The sequence below is a fragment of the Electrophorus electricus genome, chromosome 1 (assembly GCF_013358815.1).
Source record: "Electrophorus electricus isolate fEleEle1 chromosome 1, fEleEle1.pri, whole genome shotgun sequence".
NCBI classification, from domain to species: domain Eukaryota; kingdom Metazoa; phylum Chordata; class Actinopteri; order Gymnotiformes; family Gymnotidae; genus Electrophorus; species Electrophorus electricus.
The window spans coordinates 24,218,435-24,243,316 of record NC_049535.1 but is presented as its reverse complement, the minus strand read 5'-3'; the positions used below and the strand labels follow the sequence as shown (position 1 = coordinate 24,243,316).

The following is a 24,882-nucleotide window of genomic DNA, read 5'->3' as shown; positions in this document are numbered from 1 at the left end:
TGGCTGAGGGTTCTGATTTCTTCCTTTTGTTCTTGCCATTCTCTAGTGGCTTGCACCTACTCACCATGTTGAAGACATTGCAAGCAGCTTGTTTGCAGTGTGGGAACAGCCCCTGTCACAGAGCCCCAAGACATGCCTCTTCATTCATTAAACGTGCTCCATATCTGTAGGCCTGCTTGCAGCTCATCCTCTCCACACCAAGGGGACCCTCAAGTGTTCCTCTAATTAGTTCCAGCATTCATTGCTTATTCGCTCAATCGGGTGTTACTGAATGCGTCTTAAGGTCCTGTTCTAGTTACACGCAACACTTGCTGGATCTTGTTTAGCAGTGCTTGCACCTCCTCAACTCCCCACGAATATGCACACATACATACACATACAGCCTGAGGAAGGGACACATTCTTGTAACTAATGTTTACTCTCCTGCTCTCTGTCTCTGAAGATCAGACAGATCGGTATGACAGATCGATTGGTATTGTTGGTTCCCGGGGTCAGCTTGTGGAACTACAGAATCAAATGTAATATATATGAACAATATCTCTGTGCACAAGGAACTGAGCCTTGTTTGCAGAAACCACAACATACGCAGTGAAAAAAAAAAAAGACAACGAAAAGCATTCAAAGTTCTAATTTAGATTTCTCATTTATTGACCTACTTTGATGCATATAGATTGAAACACATTTCAAATAATGAAAGAATACAAATGAATTGTAATTCCCAAGCACATGGGCTATTACAGCAGGCGATGAGCCATAACAGAAGACCACATTTCTCATTCATTGTTCGGCGAGTCAGCCTGATAAAACCCACCGACAGCAATGAATGTGAATCGGGACTCTGAGCTATGGGAATGGATGAAGTGTCTTTGGCTCCACTGGCAGTGGTGATGCCATTGGAGGCATTCCAGCGGCCATCTTGGCCAGCTCAGCGGCTAAGGGATTTTGCACATGTAATTGCTACAGCACGTGAAGCTGGGGTGGTAGGCGTGAGCTCGAGAGGCAGGGTACACTCAACACTCGATGGTTTCTCTCACTTCAAAACTCACCGACAGCGTTGAATGTTCACTGTGACTCGCCTGTGGCTGTTTTTTTTTTAAATATAGAAACTCAAACAAGCATGGGTAACCCAACAAAACGCAGGTTTAAATACAATTACTCACTCAAGCTCATCTTCAAGATGTGCAATTAAATTAAATGTCCATATTGTCACGTCACCTAGGACTAACATTGTCACAAAATTGATGTTGTGCAAAATTCAGTAGATGATGCTTAACTCTTGTGCACTAAACACAGGGTCCATGGCACTATTCTTTCATAGCATATCGAGTATTTACTCAATGTTTTTTCCAGTGCTGTACACCCGATCCTGCCTTGAGGCTGGAAGCTGTCGCCGCATGGTCGTATGTAAAGGGGCCCGAGCACGAAAATGTAGCATAAGCACTGTGGGGCCTATTATCTGATAGTGGGGGATGGGAGCGTGGGGGCAAGGGTGAGCAGGAATGGGAAGGGGGCATGCTGCTCTCTGCGGAGAAAGAGAAAAATGGAAGGGGGTGGAGGGAAGGAGGGCGGGAATGAGTGAGTCCAAAGGAGTGGAGGTGGAGAGTGCATGTCTGGGCGGGTGTGGGGGTGGGGGTACAGGGTGGTGTTGATCGATTCCAGGCTCTGCATTTCCAGACAGACTGAATGGCAAAGGTCAAAGGGCCTCATTTCCTATGAAAGAGGGGCTGTCTGGCAGTGACGCTTGTCCGTTTGTCTGTCTGCAGGATCAAAATGCGCACACGCACGCGCACGCACACACACACACACACACACGTGGACACACATATTGTTTATAAGAAACCTGAATCATTTAGCATGTATACACCCAAAGCAAGAACAGGTATTGCTGACGATTATATTGTCACTTATTATGCATGCAGTCGATCTGCATGAGGCTGATAAGTTACTCCTGACACCTTTGCTTTAAATGCCAGTGTGAGTTGTGGGCTAAGGGAGAGAAGTAACATGGAATTTCTGTTCTCATCCTTTGGCCTGGAGTAGACATGTTTGAGCTGCTCAATGTGCATGTATATCTCCAGCCGTTGCTGTAGTGGCTGAGCATAAGAGGGACAGGGGGACGGGGGAAGGGTCTCTCAGGAAGAATAAGACTACCGAGACAGTCCTCCCCCTCCACCTGGGACTTGAACTCATGACCCTCTGGTGAATAAGTTCAAGGGAGACACAGTCGTTTTGGAGGACTGCTGCTCTAACAGAGTGCAGTTTTGTCTGTGCATGTATTTCGGCCCTAGAAACATCCAGAATGCGCATTTTTATAAAAGTGTCTTTTGTGCTACGCACACATACATTTGTATATGTGTGTTCATATATGCAATTTTTTCCCAAGGATAACCTAGAGATCTGATAGTGTTACAAATGATTTTCTATATGTATCACTATACCTTTACATATCAAAGCTATATAACATTAATTAACTCGCAATTACTACCATACCTATGAATAAATTCTAAACTTGCATTTCATTGCCACTGAAAGAAGCAGGTCTGCACCGATGTACTGTGAATATGGAGGATAAAACAAAGCCTTGTGTGTGTTATATTTGGTCATTTTAAACCAAATATTTAATTTAAAATATTTGGTCATTTCTAATGAGGGCAGAGGCCTCCAATTGCTGGTCTTTGCTGGTCCTTTAGCTCTGGGTGAGAGACAGTTATTGATGAAGCTGTCTATGGTCATGTGAGTGGTGATGGCCCTCCCCCCTGTCTGGGCAACTGGGTCTATGTCTACCTGGTCCAGACTGGATCAATACTTTAATCTAATTGCTATTCACTCCCATAGAGATTGATACCACCTGGTAATCCCACATATATATAAGAACACATACACAAACATGCACACAATACGCACGTGCCTAATTCATAGTGAGGGAACCTCTGTATTTGTAATTACACCTCAGAAATGTAAACTGAATGTTATAATTCATGGAGAACTACAGAGAGTAAAGCTAAGTCCTATATACTTCCCAGGCGTTAACTATCATAGGAACACATGCAGATAGAAGGCTCATGCATGCCTTCATGGATAACATCACATTAGCTTCCTCCTGCACTCATGTCCAACCACATAAGCAACACTTGCCACAAATGTCAAATCAAATTTGAATCATGTTGGGAAAGCTGTCTCTTGGCATGACAATGGCTCCGAATACAAAATCTTTTGCAACCCTTAGTACAGGCATTATGTACCAAATACATGTCAGGCATATAAATTTCAGGAAAGCAGTGAGAAGAAGAAACACAAAAAGAAGACATCAAGAAAAATGTAGCAGGTAGAATGCACTTACCCCAGCCCCGGTGAGAGAGCTCAGATGTATACACCCAGTCTGACTCCTACTCCGTCTTTCTCTGCCCCCTCTATATGTGGAGCTGTGCTGTTCCAACCCTGCATTCCTCCATCTCAGCATATTCCTCCCTTTGCCCTCTCTCCCCTACTCCCTCTTTCACCTATTTTCAAATGCTCCCCCCTCTTTTCTTCTGTCCTCACTTTTGCCCAGGTCACAGCGTTTTCCCAACCGCGTGCCTCTCGCAGTCGCTTCTCGTTTTTGACCTCTCTGTCTCCCCCCCTCCATTTTTCCGAATCCGTCCTCCTGCTGTAAACTTAGCTGCAGACTGTCTGGTGTTTCCGTACGTGTGCGGAACGACTGTGTGTGTGGAACGACTGTGTGTAAAAGAGAGAGAGGGAAGTGCAAACCAGGACACGCAGGCTGTGTCAGTTTGAATGAAAATTGTGAATGCTCTGTTTCTCCCTCCTCCCCCTCTCTTTGGTTTCTTCCCTCCCCCTTCTTCGACACCCTTATCCCCACCCTTCCTTCTGTCTCTCTCTCTCTCTCTCTCTCTCTCTCTCTCCCTCTCTCGCTCTCTGCCTTGTGTGTAAGCTCTGCCTCCTCTCCCATCGTCAAAAATTTTCACACACCAGACAGACATTTTTATTTATACCTTCAGTTCTTACTAACTGTCCCTTCTGCTCTTACAGACATACACGCTTTACTCCCACAGTGTGCTCGACATTTAACCCTTTCATTTCTGGGAGCCACTACCCTAAATGTAGATAAAAATGGCTACTGCAAAGTGGCTTGTTAACAATGTAACAATCAGGTTTGCTTGTTAAAACTACTTTTCTCTGTCACTTGGTAACCATTTTTTCTTTGAAGAGGCCTTTGTTTAATGCCAATGGTGCACCGAATGCTACACTAAACAGTCCTTGTTTAACACTAGGAATGTTTTCAGGGATGCAATGTTGGTTTGAGGGCTTGCGTTTCAAGACAGCTGTAAAAAGAAAACATACAATATTTTCATCCTCATTTAGACTGTTCTCTACCCTTAACCCATACTGATGAGACATGCTATATATGGATGTAGAGTTATGGTCACTGAGGTCAGACGCATGGCCAGAAACCCCCTCACTCACTCCACTTTATACCCGATGACCCTTGGCTCCATCCCCCCCCCGGCACACCCCACTCCCATGTCCACCCCCAGCCCCAGCGTCTGGGCTATGCTGACCAGTTCTTAGATTCTACCTCTGCTGCAGTTACCACATCCATCTGACACTGGTCACAGCAACATATTTGACAGGGTGGTGGTCAACAGGAGAAAGGAGAAAGAGTGTACAGGGTGGGGGACACAGTGTGGTAAAATAAAGCAGAATGGAAGAATGAACAGAGGATAGAGAATACAAACAAAAAACAAATGAAGCTGGAAGTCACAGACAGCCCTGGAGTTATTTTGAATGGAAAATTTTACTAAAAGTCTAAATAAAAAACATTTGGGGATATATATATATATACACACACACACACACACACACACACACACACATACATACACACACCACATTTCTCACACATGTAAGAAGATAAAGTGATGCTAAAAAAAGAAAAAAGTGCACCGAAAACTTTTCACATGAGTATGGCTATCAGGAAGCTTCAGGTTGGGTTTCTTTCCCATTGCTATTGCTCATCTGACATCAGTCATCTTATAGGAAATTAAGGTGTTAGGGACAGCAGTAAAGAGCTGGGGTCAGTGCAGTGTGCTGTACAGGGAGGTGCAGACAGTGTGAACAGGCCTGTCCATTTCTGTGTCCCTGTGGACCATCTGATGGACAGGGCAAGTGTTTAAGTGCATTACGAGGATGAAGGGGCATCAGATACCACTGCCAGAGGCTAGTGACTTCCTGTGCCATGCTAAAAAATTTTTTGTGATTGAATAATAGCTGTGTGATCAGACTGAATGACCATTCTAATGTCCAGTATTGCAGAGTAATTTGGGAAGGGTGCAATAATTTAATAACACATCCAACTCATTCCTTTGACTAAAGCAAGTTACAGATTTCAACACTTAATGTTCTCTAGGTGACATATGATAGTTCAGAAGGACAGTTTGAAAATGTGTATTTAATGACATCACTGATTCACCTTTGACCCCATTACAGCAAGTTTTTTCCCCCATTCCCAAGTGGGGTATAGTTACAAGCAGATAAGGAAAAACCTTTAGGGTTGTGCAGCATGCAGAGGGGGTGCTCTGCCAAGAAAGGAAACCTCAGAGGCAGTAATGGAGGCTCCATAGGGCTTCAACGACATCACACACAGCAAACAGCATCATTAAAGAATACCATGTTTAGTGTGCCTACTTCAATTAACACTTTAGCTAAGGTTACTAGACTATTCAAATACATTTTCATGAGTCTTTCATTTTGCTTCCATTGCACCCCCATGGTTTAATGCAGTGGTTGTCTGTTTCCTTCCATGGACCTTCGAAGTATTAGTATTCACACACTGAATACTGTTTAAGATGGCACACTTCTCCCCCACCCTCCCTACCCTCGCATTCTTTACTGCAGGGTCAGGATGAACGACCCTCTCCAGGAGATCGGATACTGATCACAAACAAGAGCCTATGGAGCTTGGAGAACCACAAGATCAATACCAACGATCTCAGAACGTGCATGTGCGCATGTGTGGAGCAGAGAAAACCGAAATTTGCAGCATGAAGATTTCTCCTGGAAATGAAACATGTCACTCAAATGGTATCTGATTAAAAATATAATTAACCTGTGTCTTTAGCCAAAGAAAAAAAAAGTGGTGACCACCATTATGAAGGCGCAGAAAGAAAACAGTCTTTCCCTCTGAGGACAAGACCACACCTATGTCTGTTTCAGCTGGAGACAATTTCCATTCATCTGTTGTTAAGATCTAGTTACCTGTGTAATTTTGTCACTTGACAGCAACAGTGTAATGCAGAAAATCTAAAAGAAGCCCTGCATTTAAAGAAAGTTACGATGCTATGATCTTAAAATGACTAAAAGAAACATCTCAGCTTCATGCCCATGCTTCAAAACAAATAGTGCATTCCATTCCATATTTCATCAAAGATCATAAAAATATTTGAGACGACTTACTGTTTTGTCCTAGTACTTTAATAACTATTAATAAATGAGTTATTGTGCAGAAACACACTGTACCCTTTCAGGCTGGAGCACAAATTTATCTGATCATAAACGACAAGTCTCCATTTCACGTCAGTGGCTGCACAGTCTTTTATAACATCATATAATTGCTAGTGCATTTCTCGTCTTATGCACTGTTCTCCTTCATTTCCCTTGTTTCTGCTCCCTCTTTCCCTATAACATCCACAGCATCCATCATCACTAGTGGCTTCCACGATTTTTCATGCAGACTCTCGTTTCTCTCTGTCTCCTGTGCCGAGGGGGGTGCTGTGGCGACCAAGGCAGGGGTGAGATGCTTGAACTCCTCCTCATTGATGTCGTAGTCCTTCATCTTCTGATCCATCAGCCACCAGCGGCTGGCGAAGCCCACGTCCAACAAGCGTTTGGGAAACTCCACCCAGGGCACGGACAGGGCAGTGCAGCGAGCCTCATACAGGTTACAGGCAGGGTCATAGTCCACCACGTAGGCCAGCGAGGCGATGCCCAGACTGATGTGGCGCAAGCGGCCCTCATTGTGCAGCTTTACTAGGCTCTGAACGTGCCCATCCGATGTGCCACTGCGTATCCATGGAGACAGCAGTGCTAGCTTGTTGGAAGTCTCTAGTATGTTAGCCTGGAAAGAGGCACTGTCTGGATTAGTGCGGTAGCAGGCATATGCTCCTCCCAGCAGGGCCACATAAATAGTTGCTTTGAGAGGACGCTCCCGTGTTCCAACAACCACCTCACGACATGCCTCCTTGTAGTCGCTCAGAAGACTGCGGCACCACGCTCCTGCCAAACAGTTAATTTCAATAGCTTTTAGTTGCATCAAAGACAATGGCGAATTTTCCAATGTCAGAAAACAAATTAGGGTGCAAGTTTGGGGATAACAATTACACGCTCTGTTCTGGTATCCTGTAATCGGAACTTTTGAGGACGGTTAAAAAAGACGAACATTTCACTTTGGAAAGTGAAAGGGTAGATTATAGACCATCTTTTATCTAGACACAATTTGTGTTATTCATCCTCATGAACGATCTGTTATTGACCACAATGCCATTGCTGGCTGCATATTTTTTGTGTACATGTGAAAGTATTTCTATTGAAGGGGCCGCTGATGGTATGGCGCGTGGTAATAACCAGTCCAATGGGAAGTGGAAAAATACGGGGCACCAAGATGTACAAAAGAAAAAACACATTAAAAACTACGCACCTGCACGAGTATTCAGCAATCTTTCCCACCTCGTGCCCTTGCTAGATGCCATAGCTGCTGTGGCGCACCCCCTCCAAAGTACCAACGAGGTAGCCATGTTAAGAACCGGACCACATGACACAAATGCTTCACGGTTCATCGTTTAAAAGCAACCGGAAAACCAAACAACAGCACACCGATTTTCCAATTGGCCCGCCGATAAAACAAGCCAAAGTATGATACTGAAGAGCCGTAATGGCGAATGCCTCGGTACTGTTAAGTGTTATTGTTCCGATAGGGAAACAAGCATTTATTTTTTAGGTTCCACTATGAAAATTTATTTTATTGTATACACGTTATTCGACCAAGTGTTAAATGTATTTAACAAATAGATATTCTCTGGCTATGTTGCTTAATAAGAATGCAAGAAATTTGTAGTTTAAGGTCTCCCCTTAAGACGTGTATATTCATAAATTAATTAGTTAAAAACACTACAAAAGTTTTCATTTTACTTTATCCTGTTTAAAGATAGTTTACGTGAAGTTCAAACAATTTTCAAATAAGAGCCCTTACTATATTTTTCCCGACTTTGGTCCGGTCACGTGACCTTATATTGACATGAACAGGAACTGTCTCGCTCAATAGGTGACGTGGAGCATGGGCAAGATCAATTTAGAATTCTGTGTCATTAGTTGTATTCAGTTTCTAAAGCCAGTTTGTACCATATAGAGCGTATTTTTTCCCCCCCATTATTCACGGTTGTACACGATAGTTATAATAGCAACTAGCTAGCTAACGAGCTGGCCAGCTAAGCCAGCTTTATGGTGTGCTTACAAGAGGGCTGATCGTGTGCTCCGTTTGTCAGGTTGGTAGGACGTTTGACTCGTTCAGATTACTCAGTAATTAAATTTGAGGTTATGATAAAGTTATGGTAGATTTCTTTCATTCACATTTAGAAAACAACAGGGAGGCTAAACAACGCTAGCTTGCTAGTATTTCATTCTGTTTATTTGTTCATTTTCCCATGCTTTTTCTCTAGTCCTTGCACGAGTTCCCCTGTCATCTCAAAGCATGGCAAGTCCCGATGATTTAAAGTTTCAAGGTGGGTTATCTGTTAATTGCAGAGCAGTGTCCATATGCTCTTGCCCATCTATCCCTGGTTCAGTTTATTTTGTAAACCTCTGCAGAGTTTGAGGAGGCTGCAGATCTGCTGTCTGCTGACCCTGGGGCTTCCACACTGAGCATCTCCCACCCCAGTGTTGCCACTGCTTCTGCGTCCACGGGAGACATCAAATTGGACCTGTCAGATGATGAGGACAACCAGCAGGAGCGTTCTGAGGTGCCATGTCCAAGCACAGTACACCCCTGTATTGTTGTTATGGAAATCCTGAATCACTGATCAAACCTTAAGCTTTATCCACAACAATGTGGATGAACTTCACTGTGTCATCTTTCAATTACAGTTGCTGGGAGGTGAAAAGCAAAGCATTGGCTTCTGGACATTTGAATACTATCAGTCTTTTTTCAACGTGGATACAGTGCAGGTATGGAATTTGCAGTCCTGATATAGTGAGATGGACCCCAAACATATCTGTAGAACACCAACTACACTATGGCTCTTAAGATAGATGGCAGAGACTTTGGGTAGTTCCCTGGAACTGTGTGTCTCAGCATAGTGGAACACTGATTTACTAAAGTTGAAGAAGCAATCAGACATGCCCTTTCTCAACTTCAGGTGTTGGATAGGATCAAAGGATCAGTTATGCCTATACCAGGAAGGAACTTCATCAAGCATCACATTCGAAGTAACCCAGATTTATATGGTAAGGAACCCCCACCCCCTTCCAGTATCACTCATTCAATAATTTCTGGACATTTTATTCTAATGTGTAGGTGTTTATTGCACATGTGGCATCTTTCCTTTGATTCTAGGGCCATTTTGGATATGTGTGACACTGGTGTTTTCGGTGGCTATCAGTGGAAACCTCTCTACGTTTCTGAGTCAGATGGGTGACCCTCACTACCACTACAGACCACAGTTCCACAGAGGTCAGAAGGCTATCAGATACAAAGTAGATGTTTCCCCACTTATCTTATTCGTGGCATATTTGTCCAAATAATATACTTTTATTAGCTCACAATCGAGGTCTAAAAATGAGATGCTAAATATCTAGAACAATTTGGGACAAAATAGACTAATAGTATAGTACTATCTGTACCTAAAGTGGCAGTTTTTGTCCTTGGTTTGTTCTGACAGTGACCATTGCAGCACTTGCTGTGTTCCTCTACGCATGGCTAGTACCACTGGGAGTGTGGGGCTTTATGACATGGCGGCGGAGCACCGAGAGACAGACAAGTGCCTACTCCTTTCTAGAGACAGTGTGTCTCTATGGCTACTCCCTTTTCATTTATATTCCTACCTCGGTGAGTTTCCTAAGATCAGTGGCTGCGTGCATCTCTGGACACACATTACAGCATACAGGACTGCAACTCACAGGCCCTTTTCTTTTCAAGATATTATGGCTCATTCCCTTTGAATGGCTCCAGTGGCTCTTGATTCTGGTCGCTATGGTGATCTCTGGCTCAGTGCTGGTCATCACTTTCTGGCCAGCTGTCCGTGACGACACCAAAACAGCTGCTTTCGTCACCATGGTGGTCATAGTGCTGCTCCACGCCCTGCTGGCCATTGGCTGCAAGGTGACTCACTGTAACAATAGCTTCACATGACACAAACCAGTCAAATGTGTATTCTTTCCTAACTCAGGTTTTAGCACATCAGATCTGGTTCAGCTCGTCATTAAAATATAAATGCTTGTAGGTACCTGTCTTCGTTTTATAACAGATCTGTTCTCCTCTATTTCAGCTCTACTTCTTCCAATCTGCAGTGCAAACCGTGTCACCAGGCTCTCCACTGACTGCTGCTCCCTTAAATCACACAGCATTGACTAGAATAAGCAAACCTCAGTGACAAGCAGCAAAAGATGCTTTGGGGTTTGAATAAGGGAAAATGTAGATATAACCGAATAGCCATATTGTACCCTGATTAGTATGCTACTGGTTTAGCTGTGCACACACATTTGAAGAAGGCGGTCACTTCATCTGCTGTAGACTTGAGTTACCAGTCTGAGTTGATGAAATTGCATGCTGCAGAGTAAAGTAATTTATATATATATATATGTTGGGGTGTCAATGACCTTAGTATATCCAAACTGTCAAATTAACAAACACTGGAAAATATTCTATGCCCTTAAAGAAATAAAAAGTTTGGCTTTCTCCAGGGCATTAGCTGGTCTTCTGACATACTCTGAAAATTTATTGGATGTTTCTAGACAAATGAGTCCCTTTATTTTGCACATGGTTGGCAGAAACCAGTCCTTGTATTAATGCCAATTGCAGTTTCTTAAGGGTGAGGTGGTGTATGACGTGAGACTTGCTTAGCAATTTCTAATCATTTCCGCCAAACCAGAAAATGTCACTCTTAGACGAAGTTTTTCTTTTTGCCATTTCCTCTTTTCTTGAAACTAAGAGAAAGTGCTAAAGCTATTTATTTGCGTTTGTTCTGGCCAGGTTTGTTTTGACTGCTCGCTGTTAAGTCATTTCAGTCAGGCTGTGTGGATAATTAGAAAATTAATTTTCTTTGCAGAGTTTTTTCACCCAGTAACATTAAATATTGATAAGGGGGGGAAATATTAAAACTTTCTACTGTGTCATGAAATGTACATTAAAACATGTTGGAGACAGAACATTTTTTTCCTTCCATAACCAGAAAGGAATGATCTGACCTTGCTTGACTCCATGTTCGATTTAGAACTGAATAAAAAGTGAGTCATGAACCAAGACTTTCAGTGGACACATGATTGACAGTCAGGCTGAACAGTACACTGGTAAGTGTTCTCATACTTGCCCTTCCAATACTGAAACTACAGAAAGCTGCAGTATCAGCGGAAGGCTGCTGCGCTGATCTTGAACACTCACAGGTGCTCCAGATGAGAATTCACCAGACGTTTCTACAAAGGCTGGCATTGCAGCGATACAATACACATGCATGACTATGATCGAAACAATGTAGGCAAATCGAACCACATCAACGGTTTGTGTTCATAAATTTCAAGTTGTATTGCAACAGGGCAGCCCTACTGACAGCATATTTTCACCCAAGGATTGGGTTTTAGAGTCTTAATTACAGCACCCACAAGTGTGTCTTAAACGAATGGAAGCTCTAGCCACTTAATGCAAAACTTAGATGTATTAGCATGCATGCCATGTAAAAATGCAGGGCTAATTTCTGACCTCTAGTGGTTAGCCACTTTCACTGTCAACTTCACGTTAAAAATGCACCATAATGGGGTGGAGCCAGTGACTCACTCATGTTAGTGTTGAATGTTGTAGTGTTGATGGTAGCAGAGCAAGCTGCTCTTACATCAGCACAATAGACCAGAGGTTAACAGGCTACCGTGCAACTTTCTTGCCAACACTACAGCAATTTATAGTATCCAATTTATAGAATGGGAATTGAACTTGAAGTCTTGCTGCATGCAGATGGAGCACAGAAAATGCAAAAGCATACGTTTTCTTCTACCGAAAAAGCCTTTATGAAGATAGGTTTTTCCATGCCAATTGCACAATAACCTATAATAAAATAGGACCCATCATGATTTCTCATTTAAAATAGCATCACTAACAGAGCTGGCTACATAGTCTGTCTGAACAGGCTGTTTTGTCTTCTTTTTCTAGTCACCCACCACCCCTCACGGCAAGTGCCATGCCAAGCCGACTCCTTGGAGAAAAACAGAAATCCCAAGATGTAGGGTGGTCTTTCACAAGGCAAGGTTCAACTAATTATTGCTGGGAATTATTGCTGTGAATGATCTATACCAGATCACATTCCTTACATCCTAAGAGTAGCATTAACAAAACCCATAAACATTACTGGTTTTCTGAGCATTCAAAAACAAACAAACAAACAAAAAAAAGGGGGGGGCATGCAGGAGGGAGAAACAACTGAAACTGGAAGGTGCAGCTACACTTTAATCTGTGTGTGAAACTGCACAGTGATTACACAAATTTAAAACAAACATTCAACTTGTGGCTTCCATTACATCAGCAGCTGAACCTCTGAAATGAGAGGTCAGATGAAGCCAGACTTTATAGGGACGTCTCCACCAACATTTAATTTGCATGTTTTTTTTTGTCTGTTGATTTTTGTGAAAGAAAGGGGGAAAAAAAGTTAATTCTACAAACTAGCAAGCGGTTTCTTCACTGAAAGTTTCTAAATCAAAACAAATGAAAAAAAAAAAAAAAAGACTGGAAGCAATTCATACACTTTCAAAGTCCGTGTGTGGGCTCTGACGCGCCCAGAGTGGAGAAGGTAGGAGAGGCAGGAGCAGAAGGGCCAAGGGATGCTCAGATCTCGATAAGGGAGGGCTGACAAGGGCCTCAATCCTCCAGTTACCTAAACAACAGTCTCAACACACACACACACACACACAGGTCAAAAGGAAGGGTGTGGGGATGTAAACTAGGACACAGCTGATTCAAACTATTATCCTGCTGCAGTGGCCAACGAATATGTCCACAGACACCACCGCCTGGCTCATCCATCTGTCTGATTAAACTAATTCCTCACTTCTGCGCAGACTGCAAGGCTCATCATCCCACATGGCAATCTGCAGTTAGGGGTTGGGTGAGTGGAGCTGGTGGGGGAGTGGAGGGCAGGTCTCTGGAACAGCCAGGTCCTCCAACGCTCAGTAACTAAACAGGCCATCAATAAAATCCAGAAAGGAGGCAGGTTGTGTGTTACCGGTGGTGTTGGGCGGGGCTTGACTGACGCGGTCTTGCTGACCCTGCTTGTGAATCTCTCAAGTGAACATGTAGCCACACACATCTGGGACAGCACGACATTAAGAAGAGACGGGATGAGCACACACTGATACGGAAAGAACTACAAGGAGGAACTTATCTACACATGGTTCTCTACAGGAAGGTTTGACGGTCGGTGCACTAGTTGCCTTGATAGGCTGGGTGCCTACAGCATAAACTGTACATGAGTTCATGATCCTGGGAGGCATAGGGAATCCAGATGTGTTGCAGATGTTTAGACAGGTAAAGGTGAAGATTTCATACCAAGAGTTAAGTGTGGAGAGAGAGAGAGAGAGAGAGAGAGAGAGAGAGAGAAAACAGCTTCATCCTAATCTCATCAACGATCCATCATGTCTAGTGTGAATGCCTGTCTGCATATATATAATTTTTTTTTTTTTTTGGGAACTGTCCCGCAGTCAACATCCCGTACAATTGAGTCCTTGTCCGATGGATCTCAACGATCATGTCAGTTTGTGCTCTTCAGTCTATAGACAACCAAGTGCTGCCTCCCTGTGGCTCGTCCTGGAACTGTTCGGCAGCCACACCGCACTGCTGTGGAGGACAGCAACAGCGGCATACCTCAGACTGGCTGGCTGGCTGATTGAGAGAAAGAGTGAATGCTGGCATTGCAGGTTGTGAGGGATGGACATGTGAGAACAAACACCACAGAAAGATAGTGAGAGAGAAAATATATATATATACTACTATATAACATATCAAGATGATAGAGGAGAGATGAAGCCCAGAGACTGCAGCACTGGATTTGGTATTCTGGTTTTGGCTGTGGTCAGTTTGGGAGGCTGAACATGCAGGGGGCCTAGGAGGGGCCTTAGCTCCCGTAATGCATGGTGTTGCTGGGGATAGCCATGGGGGAGGCCATGGAGATCGCAGGGCCACCCATGGTGAACTGGTTGGTGACAGGGTAGTGTGTGCTGCTGCTGCTGGGACCCTGCTGACCCGTAGTGGCTCCTGGCAGGAGAATGAGACACAGGACAGACAAGACAAGTCAACAACCAGGACAAAGGGGAGAGGGTGGGGGGAGAAAGAGAGAGAATACATAACTAAAATTTGTGCAATTTCAGTTTGGCAGGAGAGTGCTGTGGTTTGAATTACAAAAATAGCCACAAGTTCTCATGAATAGAAGAGCCAGCAATTAATTGTTATAGTATTAAGTACATGTACTGCAATACCCTTATTCCACTCATTCTCTTGTCCAATGCTAAATCCTCTCGTTTGGGTCTTTTCCTAAATCTGGTATGAACCACTGTACTAAACTTGGGTCATGCAATGTTCACACTACATTGTGACACTACTATTTAAATTAAGGCAATGCATTCCATGTATGATTTTTTTGTTTCTAACAAATTGTAATTAAAGCAGGAGTTGCACTATATGCCTCCCATCAGATCCAGTTCACACAGCACGGGCTAGATCAGCAAACAGAGGCAATAAAAGCACACCAAAAACAGACGCGTGACATTCCATGACACACGAGTAGAAGATTTGCATACACAACACCGATGCCTAGACAACCTAGTAGCCACAAGCATTTGCATAGATATACATGGAGCTGGGCAAACAACAGAGGCCCTGTTTAAAATGGCTATCGCTATCAGATCTGACCCAGGGAGACAGAGCAGAGAGACAGACCACACAGAGAGAAGGGAAGGAGGTGGGTCCAAACGTACCCTGGACAATTCCCGTGCTCATGATGGAGCCCATTCTGGAGTGAGTATGATTCACAATCCCCGTGTTCACTGGAAAGAGACACAGGTAATGGTAATGTTCTCCATTTCACTACCAATGGAAAAAGCTTATGTTTATTTAAAATAAAGAACTACTGTCAAACTCCTATGCCAATACCTTACCATAACTAATACTACATTTATATCATTTACCATAGAAATATTTAATATTAAAAACACAAAAAAAACCCCAACATTTTTCTTCTACATTTCAGTGTACGCGCGTGTATGTCTGCATCCATATGCGTACGTGCATGCGTGTCTGTACCAAGGGGAATGAGGTTGTTGTGGGAAACTGTAGAGCCACTGCCACCAATGACAGTGCTGAGGTCATAAGCTGCTGGCATCCCTGCCAAAAAGCAAGGGAGAGAGAGGGAGAGGGGGAGAGAAGAGACAGGAACGAGAGCAGGTGAAGGACTAGCCATCCAAAACTCACCTCGCTTCTCCTCCCAGAAAGAAGCTGAGTGCGGACAACGTGGCTGGTTTACAGACGCCGACTGCTGCCATCAGTAGCTGGCACCGTTGTAATATGGGATTCAAACCCCACGCAAGAACCTTGCCTCCAGCTCGCGAAGAGCTCTCATAGCCCCTTTTGACCAAAATAACTAGTTCTTAAACGGCTTCCGTTCAGGCTTCTTACAACCTTAGTGTTATTCAGAGAACAAGCCTGAATTTGCACCAGTTTTTACTGGAACCAAGGATGCGTCATCAATGGAGGATGTTGCACAGCGGAAGAACAGTAGTAACAAAAGGTGGCAGAGCCCACAGTTTACCTGTGAGCATTTGTGCTGTTTCAAACGTTTTTTTTAATCCAAAATCCAAGCATGGATCAACTATTGGTGATAAATATAATTTAATCATGGGCAAAGATTGTGCAAAAAAAAAAAAAAAAGGAGAAAGAAACTCAAGTCTCTAACTGAAGAGTTTAATGAACAAATTATAAAACGAATTATACTAAATTATTAAAATGTTCTACAAATAATAAACGTGAATATAATGTATATAACAATATTAAATAGTTATTTAAATAAATCCATCACGGCTCACACTTAAAAACCTAATATTCTTTGGTTCCAGCTGGACATGAACTTTTTGGGCTCCAGAACCAATTTATTTTTTGTGAAAATGCTTCAAATGCTTGAAAATTAAGTGCGCAAAATGGAACAGAACATGCCCCACATTGGTCGAAAAGGGCTATTTGAGATCTCCGTGGAATATTTCAGTATTTACTGGTAAAAAAGGTGTAGGGGTGTGGGTGTGTGAGTGAGTGAGTGAGTGTGAGAGAGTGTACCTGACACAGCCATGCCTTGGCTCATACTATAGGCTCCCCCAGAGTTCCACATGTTCTCAGAAGGGGAGGTGTAGTGTGAGCCTGGAGGAGGGTTAGGGGTGGTGCCTGTGTACCTGCAGAAACATGCAAGGATGAGAGGGGCTTCCCATAAGTCCCATCATCATTACACCAACAGCAGAGTGCAACACAAAGTTACCTGAAAAAGGGGTTCTTCAGATCCAGGAGGTTGCTAGACTTGGAGCCTGTCTGATCCACTTGAGCAACAATACTTATGTCATAGCTTTGCCTGAAAGATGCCGACATTTCAGAAGACATAACGGTTAATGAAACATTAAAACAAAATGATCCGGGATGAGGTGCATAGGGGAGAGGGCCAGGAAGAGTTGAGGGTGTGCGGAGCACACCTCTTGTTGGCGATGAGTAGGGCGGTGCCTGACATGGTGTCTCCTGCCTTGGCGAAGAGGGGTGACTGCAGCAGACAGCGCACCTGGTACCAGTGAGTCAGGGGCTCTGTAGGGGCTGTGGAGAGCCACACAGTCATCCTTTACAGAGACACGTGGGTAGATGGAGAGAGTGCAACAGAGAAGGGTTAGTTCAGCATTGCTGTAGGAATCACACAGTGGACAGACTATGTGAAAGCGCTTCCAGGTTCATGCTTATTCAAGAGCCTTAAACAGCTGTGGGTTTTAAATTCCCCTAAACAAAAAGTCCTGGAGGCCACTGGCATGACAGAACACCAGTGCATGCTGTGCATCTGTGAGGAGCGAAAGCTTTTACAGACTACACAGATCCTTCAAGACGCTACAGACCAGCAGGTTTCAGAGGCGTTCCTGCACCTCGATGTCTAATGAACAACTAAATCACTGTGCACTGACAGGATGAGATGCAGAGATTTCTCGACGTTGGCACAGCATTTCTCTCACGAGTTCCATGTCTTCAAATGTGAGATCAAATAAGACTCATGACTCACAAAGATAAAAAAACTCTTAAACTGGATCATTGCAGAGCACCATGACAGAGCATTATGAGCCAACTCTCTGCACTTACACAGATCCCATGAATGCCACGTCAAACCAGAAAGCCAGGCCGTGCACCAGGCCGGAGTGCATCATGTGGAACTTGAAGGGGATCTCTAACCTGAGAGAGAGAGAGAGAAAAAATAATTAAAAAAAACAACCAATGGTCGACAAGTTTGCTAAACAAAGGACATGCAAGCTAATAAATGTACTGTAGTACAGCCACGGAATTTACAACAAGGATGAAAATTCTGAAAGTCAATGAAAAAGAACAGCCTACTTATAAAGGTCTTCCTCTTTAGCTTCTAGAAAGTTGACTGTGTATTTTACCGATTTGGCCATCAGGATTCGGATATCAAATGTGTCCTGAAAAACAGGATTAAGAAACCATGAAAATTTGAACAGTAAATTAGGAAACGGCCAAAGCTTTACTTTGTCCAATAACATGAATAAATAAGGGATGGTAATGCAGGGATATGAAAATCAAAGTAAATATTTGGGAGGTTGTGTAAGGCCTCCTGTCGAGTGCTGAGCCCAAGTGAGGAGCGATCCAGCTCTCGCTCAGAGGGACTCTGCATCAGCACTTCATGAGAAGTGAAGAAGCACCACAGCAGCGCAAGTGCATCACTGTCCCAGCAGTGTAACACTGCCTCAGGTATGACGAAGACCTGCACAGCTGACTACTGCTGGACACACACACGTGCACACATTCACTGGCATGCATGCAGACACAGCCACCCACGACTTCATATTTTAATTCAGGTAAAAACCATGCCACTTCAAATCTAAGTTAAAGTGAATAACTTGTTATAGGTATATTATAATATATCAATCATAACTCAATGAAATTGTTTCATTTCTCATCCCCCACATATTCACATGCTACCATTAATACAAACAGTGCTATCAGAAACAGGCATTTTTCATGGACATAGTATAATTCACATTAATGCAAATCAATACAGATTCTCTCTAAACCACTTTCCACATGCTAAATAAACTCAAACAAATAAGTCCCTACATAGTCTATCATCTAAAAGCCAAGAACCTCTCGCTGTTCTCGCATGGTTATGTGGAGTACTAACATACTATAAAGCCAATGTAACAATCCTGTCTAAACTGCTGTCTCACCCTCAGCACCCATACATGACGGGCAGTAACAGGGCCTCCACTCAGCACTCCAGTTCCGCTCACACATTCTACAACCATGTAACAAGCTTTTGCACGCACACGCACACACCTCAAGCCATGTTTAGAGCCAAGACATGCACACAACGGCTAGTAACCATGAGTGCCTACACACCCCCACTGACCCAACACTGTTTTCTTACCACAATAGGCTGTCTGAAATACTCATCCACAGCAGCTCCCCTTAGCGCAGACAGATCCACCCCATGGAAAGAAGGCTGGTACCTGAAGCATGCACACAATAAGCAGGCATAAGTGTGTTAAAATCGACACACCAACCTCTTCTCATCCTCTCCCATCAACACCAAGCCCTATGCTGAAGACCCTCACCAGAAGTTGGCCTTGGTAAACTGCTCCATGTAGAGCTGCTCATCTGTGAAGGGTGCAAGATGGACGTCGCCGATGGTGGGGAACATTTTACCTACAAACACAAACCATGAAAAACCACCAGTTTATAGTAAACAGCAAGACATGCTGAGTGAGTGAGTGAGTGAGTGAGTGAGTGAGTGAGTGTCTCCAACACTCACCATTAGGTTTTAGGAACTTCTTGGCATGCAGGTAACTCTCCAGCATTCTTTCATTAAACAGCATATAGCCCATGGGCTCTGAGATGATGATGTCCACCTGCTCAGGGACGGTGACCTCCTCCACCTTCCCAGGAATCACTACCACACGATCGGTCAGCCTGTTGCTGTTCACCAGAACCTGCACACACACACGCAACAGATAATGACTCTCTTTTACCAAGCCACAGCCGAACAGGAAGTTACTGAGCTGAATGTAAATCCTGGAACATAGCTCTCACAGGAAGCTAGAAGGTATGGGTTGTGGGTGTGCGTTTATGGAGGTCTCTGCCACTTTTGCCCATTAGGTTGGATAAAAGCAGTCCACGAGTGCCTGATGCTGTGCGGTGGTAAAGGGCACAGCAAGGAGCGGGCGGGTTGGGGTCAGGAGGCTTACCTCTGCATGCTGAGCCATGGTGCTGGCCTCCACAGCATATACCTTCCTCGCACCAGCCTGAGCTGCAAAGAATGAGAGGATCCCCGAGCCACAGCCCACGTCCAACACCACCTGAAGAGTGAGGAGACAGAGGGTGAGGAGAGGCCATGTTCACCCTTCTGACAGGGCCCTGCTCAGAACATATTTCACCACCTCTGCAGACACAACAGACATGTCTGTCCTACAGGACTTTTTTTTTTTTTGGTCTGCCATTTACATTACTTGACTCAGAAGTAAATAAAATGAATAAATCTGAGTCAAGTTAGCAATTTAGGGACTAGTGTCACATGCTGTGAGGACTCAAGTCCCATAATTTATGGCCACCACATCAAATACTACACAGAAAGCTCATTCATCACCACATATTCACAGTATTGGCATCCGAGCACAAAAATAACATCACCTGAGCTATGATGGGGAAATTCTGCTGCACCTCACCAACACACCTAAGTCAGTCAGCAATTCCCAAGTAGAAACATGGCTGCTACTCCACAAAGTGGGTGAGTGGGGGTATGTCAAGCAAAGGCTACATGTAGCACACACAGGGAGGCATGAAGAACATAGGTCAATACCTTGTCTTTGAAGTCAGTGTGGTTCTGGAGAATGGCACGTTGATAAGTTCCAGTTCGAACGTAATCCTGCATCATGTTTTGTTGCTGAGAGAGGTAACCATAAAACTGAGGTATACAACAGTAAGGAACAGAGAGAAAGAAAAGAATACTGAATGAGTCTTTGTTTTTAAAAAACAGTTACCTACTGAAAAAAGGCCATAAACAAATGAAAAATATTCCTATTAGTAGAGTGGTGCATATCTTTATCAGTCAAACTTGAGCTGTGTGAGACAGTAATGGAAAAGTCATTATATCAGGAGTCACAGGCCACATGCAATGCCTGGGAGGCAGGGGGGAGAGTGTAGATTCCCAACTAGACACACCTGAAAGTACTGCACGGCCGACGACTCCTCTGTCCGCTCACTGAACACTGAGTGCTCATTTAGGTGGCCACGGCAGTTCTTCAGGAGGTTGTAGAAGGAGGAAAAGTCTGGGGGGGGGGGGGGGGAGGGAGGAGAAGCGGCACCCAGCAGCAGGTTAGCATGCATCAGGTAGACAGACCATTCCTGATGGCTTTATGAAGTAGATACTCTGCAGCTATGGATGCTTTCACTGTGTGACCAACATGCTGTTCACTTTCTGCACAGGAGTTTCTAATGAGCCGTTTTCTCTTGAAAGGCTTTACAAACAGGCGACGTGTGGTGGATGTGGGCTGAGAGGTGAGAGGTGCGGTTACCTGTGGGGGAGGCAAACTGCAAGAGCACACTGTTACAGCCCAATGTGATGATGAAGGACTGCTTCCCCACGCGACTGCACTCCGTCTCCCGCGACAACGAACACTTAAACACACACGCCTGCTCATCTGTAGGAGGAACACAAGTTAGCTCAGGGACACTGCCTGCAAACCAGACCTGCACAACAGAGACAAAAAGGTTGTGATTGATATTACACCTTTAAATATTTTTAGAAATACACATGGTTGGCATTTTGACATGCATAAAAATTGGCTGCCAATACCGGGACCAAAATCTCTTTATACACTTTTGGTGAATCATGGCATTTGTGAAACCTAAACAGCGAATAAATACTTCAGAAAAACACCTGAGGTTGGTCAGAGTACCCACAGGATGACAAACAACCCCACAAAAATAGTGCGCCTGCGCAAATAGTGGTTTTAATAACTATTTTTAGTGCAGAGACCAATACTGCAACAATAGTTGACAAATGACCGATTATGTGGCCTTAGTTCATGCCATAGTTGCTAACTGGAAAGCTATACTTGAACTAACACTGCCAGAACACCTGTCATTGCCAATGATGAGCTCCAGTATTGCTCAGTTCCACTAGATTATTCAGTATGAATAGAGCTGAAAGCATCAAGCACCTTTTAATTTATTTTTTTCACAATCCATTCATTTCTGTATGTATAGGAATCGTGAAAATTTCGCTGATTCATTCATTCAGTTGTTGCAGGCTAAGTAAACGCCAATAAGGATTATCAAGGCAAGATAAGTTCATATAAATGATGCCACTCATACTATGCCTAAAAAATAGTTATTTTTTAAAAGTACTGGACTCTAAAAGCTCCAAGTGGATGCATGTTAGTCTGGGCATCCCAACAGCTATGGGTGGATGCATTTTCTAACAGCTTTTTAAAATCTTTTTGTTCCTTACAAAAAGTCCTCCATATTAAATAATTGTGTCCACCTGTTTCCATCTTCCCTCATGACAGGCTTTACTGATACTTGAGAAACACACCCCCACACACTCCCACATTCAAATGAGTTTTGGAGAGGTTATGCTTAATAGACAAGTCAATACTGCACATTTATTAAGAGTACAAAACATGAAAGTAAAAAAAAAAAAAAAAAAAAAAAGAAGCATGAGAAACAAATTACACATAGCAACACCTTTTTCTGCCACTTCCACATTTGGCAGAGTTCGAAAATGACAGAATGTATATCATTTCTCCACACTACCAGCAGCAGACAATTCATTCATGGAATAACAAACACATGTATGCATGCCTTAGACTGCAAAGTACTGAGAGCAAAGCCACTCTTAGAATTAAGTTTATGTTATTCTGCAGTGAAACAAAGATTAGCGCCTTACAAAAGCCCCCATTACGCTATTTATACTGAAAAGCTGCTTCCAAAAAGCAAATCACTACTACGTAACTCAAAACAGGCGCAATAAAGTGACATGGGGTCTAGATACACAAATAACTATCAACAACAACAAAAATAAAAATATAGTTATAGCTTCCAACATCTTATATTATACATTTTCCAAAAACTAAGCATTATGAACAGTGTCTATATTTTTCAAGTCAATCTGTCTATAAAGCATGCTTTTTTCCTTCCCTAAATGCCTTAGCTGTCTACAAGACTGACAACTTTAAACTCCTATATGCTGGTACAGAGCGTTAGGAGATGTATGCTTTTTGTTTTGATATCATCTTGTAAACCAGCTAATATTAGTTATGAGAATTTTTTTTGCTTGTGTCAAATATTAGCTAAATTAACAATAAAGTTAATTGAAAATCAATCACTGCCTTCAGATATTAAAATGTCTACTGGCTAAATTGGTGAAATACATTCAATGCCATAATCTTTTTCCAAAATGCCCAGAATAAGGCTTCTGTTCTATTACATATTAAAAAGCCAAACAATAACTTTAGGCACAGTGGGAGTTGCACTATTGTCAATGGTAATTGGTGCCTTGCCAATCAGCAAAAAAACCCAAAACAAAACATTTTGACTACATACAAACATCTTCAAGAACGTAAGTACTGGCTTCACAGCCAGGATTACCAGATTTGGTACCCATAATTGCGCACTGGTTTTATGAAGATTCAAAAGGTATTATTAAAACATTCATCACACAGAACCAGCAAAAGTTAGTCATTACATCACTGGTTCGGGCAATTGGAACACTTTCTCTTAATACTGGGAAGGAACCTAACCTGGCCTTCATCCTTTTTAGGAAATGCAGAATCGATGCTAACACTTTGGTCAGTAATAGCATGACAAATTCCTCTTTAAACAACAAACATTAGTGCGTAATTCGCCAATACTTTATTCATCTTACGACGCGGATAGTAAACCAGATAGTGTTCCACAGATATCGCTAACATAGAAAAATAACATGTTTCACGTTGTTTTATTTTAAGATTTATCCCTGCTCTAACAAAACCCGGGACCACTGAACAGGCGGGCAACTAGAGAGAGGAGGGGGAACTCGCTATTGTTTCATGCCGAACAAAGATGAATGCCTAAGCAGTGCTGGTTTAAAAAAATTACAAGGCGTTATGGACACAACTCATTCCAAGTTATAAGGCTAACTGTGTGAATATTTGGCAAAAAAAAAAAATCTATAAACGAGAATCAGACAACAACTAGCGCCCAATGCTGTGCTGGGACTGCGCGCAATCAATCAAGTCAGCTCACAGTGATCTTAAAAACAAAAACACTTCATCTCCCCATGCCAGATGGCAAACGGAAGGATTAGCTAGTGCGGTTTTACTCAATACAAATACAAAGCCCAATGTAAACGCAAAGTCTGACTCTTTAGAAGGGGAGTTACGTTTTCTGGTTAACTGAATATGAGATTATACAATACCAAAAGAACCACAAGCTAGCTAGCTAGATAACTTTCCGTCTAGGCGCCAACCAACATCAAAAAGCTAGTTAGCTAGTGTTAGCTAACTACCACTTTAGCCAACATGCGTGATTATCGGTTAGACACAAGTGATCCTGGGTATTGTTCTTCTAAATACATGATTAATTTTGATTTGAAAATAAACGGAGACTTTATTAGTAAACTATAATTAAACTGCAGCTACTTTGCCTGCTAGCTAGCTAACTATACACAAATAGCTAAGCATTTGCTAAAAGCGAACTATAAGCGTATCAAGCGAGGTTAGCTAAGATAACTTCGCTAACTACCATCAGCTCACTCCAGTATCTACAATACAAATGCATCGTGGGGGACGAGCTAAGACGCCACTTTCACTGCATACAAAACAAACAGAACTGCGCCTGATTACTTTTGTGCATATAGATCGTTTACATTTGCACTATATACTCCAAATAATAGGTCAATATCGGTTTAAAGATAAAACTCTTCATTTGTCGGCGTCTAGTCAGGTCACCAAATACACATGTAACTAGCTTAGCTTGGTGATAAGAAGCATGCATAGCTAACTAGCCATGCTAGCTACCAACTCAGTGCAGCTAAGGCCGGTACGAATACAAAAGATTAAAAGCTACTCTGTACTCACTGTTCGAAAGGCTTATGAGGGCCGCATCTTGGGTGGTTTTCACCTCTAGACGCAAAGGTTGCTGCTCGGAATGTCGCTGTATGTCTCCGTTCGCGTCCCCGATGGAGAGGAGCCGCACGCCGGAGAACACGGACACCGCCATCTTCGGTCTTGAGGAGAGACAGCTCGCAGCGACGCGCACATCCAGTCGCTCGGAACTAACGTGGACTCAGTGGATAACACAGGCCCGACTTATTACTGCCCCCATATGTTCTACGTTGTACCCCCAGTCCACATTGA

The 24,882-nt window shown here is 43.2% G+C and overlaps 3 protein-coding genes and 1 long non-coding RNA gene across 5 annotated transcripts; 1 reads left to right on the top strand and 3 right to left on the bottom strand.

Annotated features, from left to right (window-relative positions):
• Window positions 1-617: 617 nt before the first annotated feature.
• Window positions 618-3,755, bottom strand: LOC118242002. The gene is made up of 2 exons (XR_004776486.1): window positions 3,341-3,755; window positions 618-1,757 (listed from the first exon to the last, which is right to left on the bottom strand). It is a non-coding gene; the product is annotated as an uncharacterized LOC118242002 (long non-coding RNA).
• A 1,678-nt stretch (window positions 3,756-5,433) lies between these two features.
• On the bottom strand, window positions 5,434-7,904 carry timm29 (translocase of inner mitochondrial membrane 29). The gene is made up of 2 exons (XM_027005137.2): window positions 7,694-7,904; window positions 5,434-7,272 (listed from the first exon to the last, which is right to left on the bottom strand). The coding sequence occupies exons 1-2, from the start codon at window positions 7,830-7,832 to the stop codon at window positions 6,629-6,631; spliced, it is 783 nt and encodes a 260-aa protein (XP_026860938.2). The 5' UTR covers window positions 7,833-7,904; the 3' UTR covers window positions 5,434-6,628.
• Window positions 7,905-8,285: 381 nt separating this feature from the next.
• Window positions 8,286-11,509, top strand: yipf2 (Yip1 domain family, member 2). The gene is made up of 9 exons (XM_035533141.1): window positions 8,286-8,537; window positions 8,712-8,774; window positions 8,860-9,011; window positions 9,136-9,216; window positions 9,408-9,495; window positions 9,605-9,721; window positions 9,930-10,096; window positions 10,187-10,369; window positions 10,536-11,509. The coding sequence occupies exons 2-9, from the start codon at window positions 8,744-8,746 to the stop codon at window positions 10,638-10,640; spliced, it is 924 nt and encodes a 307-aa protein (XP_035389034.1). The 5' UTR covers window positions 8,286-8,537; window positions 8,712-8,743; the 3' UTR covers window positions 10,641-11,509.
• Window positions 11,510-12,680: 1,171 nt separating this feature from the next.
• Window positions 12,681-24,812, bottom strand: carm1 (coactivator-associated arginine methyltransferase 1). 2 transcript variants are annotated; one of them, XM_027005200.2, is made up of 16 exons: window positions 24,604-24,812; window positions 21,058-21,183; window positions 20,705-20,811; window positions 20,343-20,447; window positions 19,732-19,842; window positions 19,299-19,476; window positions 19,102-19,192; window positions 18,915-18,996; window positions 17,864-17,949; window positions 17,615-17,704; window positions 16,972-17,109; window positions 16,764-16,853; window positions 16,568-16,680; window positions 15,545-15,625; window positions 15,220-15,288; window positions 12,681-14,500 (listed from the first exon to the last, which is right to left on the bottom strand). In XM_027005200.2, the coding sequence occupies exons 1-16, from the start codon at window positions 24,743-24,745 to the stop codon at window positions 14,361-14,363; spliced, it is 1,749 nt and encodes a 582-aa protein (XP_026861001.1). In that variant the 5' UTR covers window positions 24,746-24,812; the 3' UTR covers window positions 12,681-14,360. The 2 variants fall into 2 exon arrangements, with proteins under 2 accessions (XP_026861001.1, XP_026861000.1); XM_027005199.2 differs by having other exon boundaries at window positions 15,527-15,625; window positions 24,604-24,811.
• Window positions 24,813-24,882: the final 70 nt, after the last annotated feature.